Source organism: Myxine glutinosa, chromosome 10 (genome assembly GCF_964187855.1).
Source record: "Myxine glutinosa chromosome 10, kmMyxGlut1.1, whole genome shotgun sequence".
In the NCBI taxonomy this organism is placed as follows: Eukaryota; Metazoa; Chordata; class Myxini; order Myxiniformes; family Myxinidae; genus Myxine; species Myxine glutinosa.
In genome coordinates, this window is record NC_136270.1 from 95,640,421 (window position 1) to 95,644,516 (window position 4,096).

At 40.9% G+C, this 4,096-nt stretch overlaps 1 protein-coding gene across 1 annotated transcript; it reads left to right on the forward strand.

The window, feature by feature from the left end:
• The first annotated feature begins 2,894 nt into the window (after nucleotides 1-2,894).
• On the forward strand, nucleotides 2,895-3,887 carry LOC137433406 (olfactory receptor 52Z1P-like). The gene has a single exon (XM_068125738.1). The coding sequence runs from the start codon at nucleotides 2,895-2,897 to the stop codon at nucleotides 3,885-3,887; it is 993 nt and encodes a 330-aa protein (XP_067981839.1).
• The last annotated feature ends 209 nt before the right edge of the window (nucleotides 3,888-4,096 follow it).

The window sequence follows — 4,096 nt, forward strand, 5'->3', positions numbered from 1 at the left end:
GCACATTCAGTTATATAAAATGGTTACTGGCAATTGATCACATCCACAAACGATGTAATCCACACAATTTATGTACTTTACATAACGTTAATAGGAATACATGCCCGTGTAGATGGGAATGACATATAATTCACCGAAAACATTGAAGCAACCACATAATATTACGGTGATGTTTAACTCTGAGTGAGAATAGTTCTAAATTTGAAAAACTTTCTTCTGATATTTGTGATTTATTTCAAACAAACTGTATTTCCCATCTACACGGGCATGTATTCCTATTATCGTTATGTAAAGTACATAAATTGTGTGGATTACATCATTTGTGGATGTGATCAATTGCCAGTAATCATTTTATATAACTGAATGTGCAGGTGCAGCATCTAACTCAATATGTCGAAATGTCACACACATCCATGCCCGTGGGATTCCCACGGGTGACCCCGCTAGTATATATATATTGTTGCGGATCCCGGGTTTGTCGACGTACTCAGGGGAGTTTATTGCCCCGCTCTCCCTCAAACTCCGGGTCCACTGAGGCCGCCGACCGCGACTAAGCTCGTGATCGACGGATTGCGAAGCAATTCTGATCGCCAACCTCCCAGCCACGAGCCGAAGAGTTTGCTGGTCAAATAATCTCAAATACCTTGAAAGACCTTCAAGAATAAATACCTTCAATCCTCTCCAGACACACTCCCACCCGCAACCTCCGCTCTGCTGGTAACAACCTCCTGACCCCCCCCCCCCATCCGGACCAAATACAGATCCTGGGGGGACAGGGCCTTCTCCATCGCTGCTCCCACCCTCTGGAACTCACTACCTCACACCATCAGAGACTCCTCCTCACTCACCACATTCAAAACATCACTCAAGACCCACCTGTTCAACACTGCATTCAACATTTAACCCACAGCATTTAACCCCTGACTATCTCTTCTCCTTCTCCTTCCTTTTGCTTTGATTATTTACCTATTGATTTTTGTCTTTTTGCACTTGTTTTTTGTACTCTGTCAAAGCGTCTTTGGGCTTCTTGAAAAGCGCTATATAAAATAAATGTATTATTATTATTATTATTATTAAGACACGCGACCGAAGAAACCGGGGATCGGACCCTCGCTCCCCACACTTTATTGCGTGCCGAGTGGATTTGCACTGTGTGGAAAGCTGCGTTCCATGACGTGATTTACGGACCTGATTCAAGCCAAATTTGGTCTTAGATGATGCTAGGCCAATGGAGAAACGACGTACCCGAACAGGTTTGAAAGTAACAACAAAATGTACAGCCTTTTATTTACAAGGCAATTTACAATATGGGGTATTATGTGTCGATCACAACAAAATGTGAAAAAAGTCAAGGTGTGTGAATACTTTCTGAAGGCACTGTATCAAGTGAATCAAATGAAAGTTGACGATTTGTCAACTTGAACTTTTGACCTATTTGCTTCAATAGCATTAGGCTTGCAGCTTGTCACAACCTCCACAAGGTGGTTAAGCTGGAACAAACTCCCTCACTCTCTTCAATCCCACTCCTCCCTCCAGGTCTTTAAAACGGCTGTTCACCACCATCTTTTATCTTTCCCAATCCAAGACCTTGATCTTTTCTACCCCCGCTAATTTCACCCCAAATCCACTTTTTTGAGGTGACTTTTGTCTTCTTTCCTGGAAGTCCTTGGTGTCCTTGCGTTTTATACCTATCCTGCCTCCCCCCAGGCCCTCTGCCTCCCACACATCTCCCGATGTCCCTGCCCTCAAATGTTGTGTTTGTGTGCTTCCTCCCCTTCTCTCCCCATCTTGTCGACCGCTCCCCTTTTTATATACTTTGTTTGCTTGTTTGTTTGATTTGTTTGTTTGATAAATGTTAGCTCTTTCACGAGCCTCGACTCTGTATACAAAAAAAAGAAGAAAAAAAAAGTTTCAGGGTGTTTGACATACAGACAGGCAAACAGACAGACAGAATCTTCAATTTCGCAAGAAACAAACAGGCATGAATGCATAAATGAGTGATTTTTAATGCAGTAAACAAACTTAAATACATCACAGGTGATGAAGGTTGTGGTCATGTTTTATTGAAATTGTGTGTGTAGTTTCAAAGAAGAAAGCACATACCTATTTTTTTGGGGGGGGGGGGGGGGATCAAACCTGAACCCACTTTGACCCACGGTAAAACACTTTAGACACCGATTTTTTAATGCCGTGGGCAAACTTTGGTACACCACAAGTGAGGAATGTTGTGGTAAAGTTTCATTGAAATCGTGTGTGTAATTTCGGAGAATAAGTTCCAAGTTTTTACACACAGTCTGACTGACTCACTATCTGACTGACGGACACCGCGCAATGCAAATACCTACCCTGCACAATTTTTGTTTCAGGTGAGCTAAAAAGGGTTAAATTTGAAGGGCATTGAAACCAAATATATTTTGGAGTTTTCTGCAGGTTAAAAAGATGGAAAGTTTACCTTATTTAATGCCCCTTCGGACATTATTAATGACCCTGTTGATCGACAATTTTAAAGTTACGTTAGGGAATAATCATTACAACGATGCTCTCTTGTGGCATTTCCTGTCGGTATTGCATTATAAGCCTTGATCCACTACCTATATAAATGTTCAAATGATAACCAGTGCAATATTAGAGAACACTATTCGAGGTAAGCATAATGTCATATGTCAGAATCAATATTTGCTTTTGTAATCAATATTTTATAGTGTTGGGAAAATACAATTGTTTAATGTCCAGAAAAAACAATGTACTGAAAGAAGGAACATTCAATGTAAAGTTGAAACCTCCAAAAAAAACTTCTAAATCGGAATGGCATGAAAGCTGGACCATTTTATTCATGATTTTTCAATTTGTGGCATTTGTTCCCTTCATCAGTCAGTAGAGGATAGAAGGAGACCATGATGTTTGAAGGGAATCATTCACTGCCACCCGATGTGTTCCTCCTCACTTCGATCTTCCACGAACCGGAGAGTATGAGACCATGGGCTCTTGGTGCTTTCTTCCTCATCTTCCTCGTCACGATCACGATGAACCTCATTCTCATCCTACACATTCTCCGTAAAAAGCAGCTCCACAAACCTGTCTACATCTTCCTTGCTCATTTATTGTTGATGGACATTGGAAGTTGTACAACGATAATGCCTCGACTGATGTACAGCATCAGTGGAAATAACATGATTACAAAACCTGCATGTTTTATTCAAGTCTTCTTTATTTCATTCACTGGAGCGATGCAATCTTATATACTGAGCATAATGGCCATCGACCGCTACCTGGCAGTTTGTCATCCTTTTCGTTACAATGTCCTGCTCACCAACAGCCGAGCTCACAGAGCTATCTTCCTCACTGTTTGCTGGTCATTTGTGCTCGCCGGTATTTACCTTGTGTTGTTGATTGGACGAACGTTTTGCAAATATCCACAGATTCACAAGGTAGCGTGTATTAACATGGCTGTGGCTAATCTGTCATGTGAAGATGTCACCATTAACAGTTTGTATGGAATTGTATACACTTGTCTTACAACTGTCACTGTCATCATTGTGGTCATTGTAACTTACTCCTTCATCTTGTATGGATGCCTGCATCTTCATCGTGGATCACACTCAGAAGGGAGCAAGAAAGCCATCCACACGTGTGTCACTCATTGCTTTGTACTTTTGCTCTTTATCATTTCGTTGGTTTTTGCTATGATTTCAGTGCGTATGTCATCCACGACCTATTTCCCACGGTCTTTACAACATGTAAGTGATTCCTTGTTCTATTTGGTTCAGCCGCTTGCCAATCCAATTATTTATGGGATGCGAACTGCAGAGATCCGCCGGAGCCTCACGTTGTTCACAAATATTCGAATTTTTTGGAATAAAAATCATCACCTGGCATCATTATCCTGATTCACAATAATCTGTTTCGAAGTAAATAAATTGTGTACCTGTTGAAAAAATGTGCATGATCGTTGCTTGCAGAACACAAACCTTACTTTATTAATCATGCTTTCTTTCTTTCCGCGTTCCTCATTAAAAATGTTGGAAGATACATTTAAAACCTTTGGAATGGCAATTCTTTTGTTTCACAAAGAAACTTGATGTAAGCCTATGCTCGT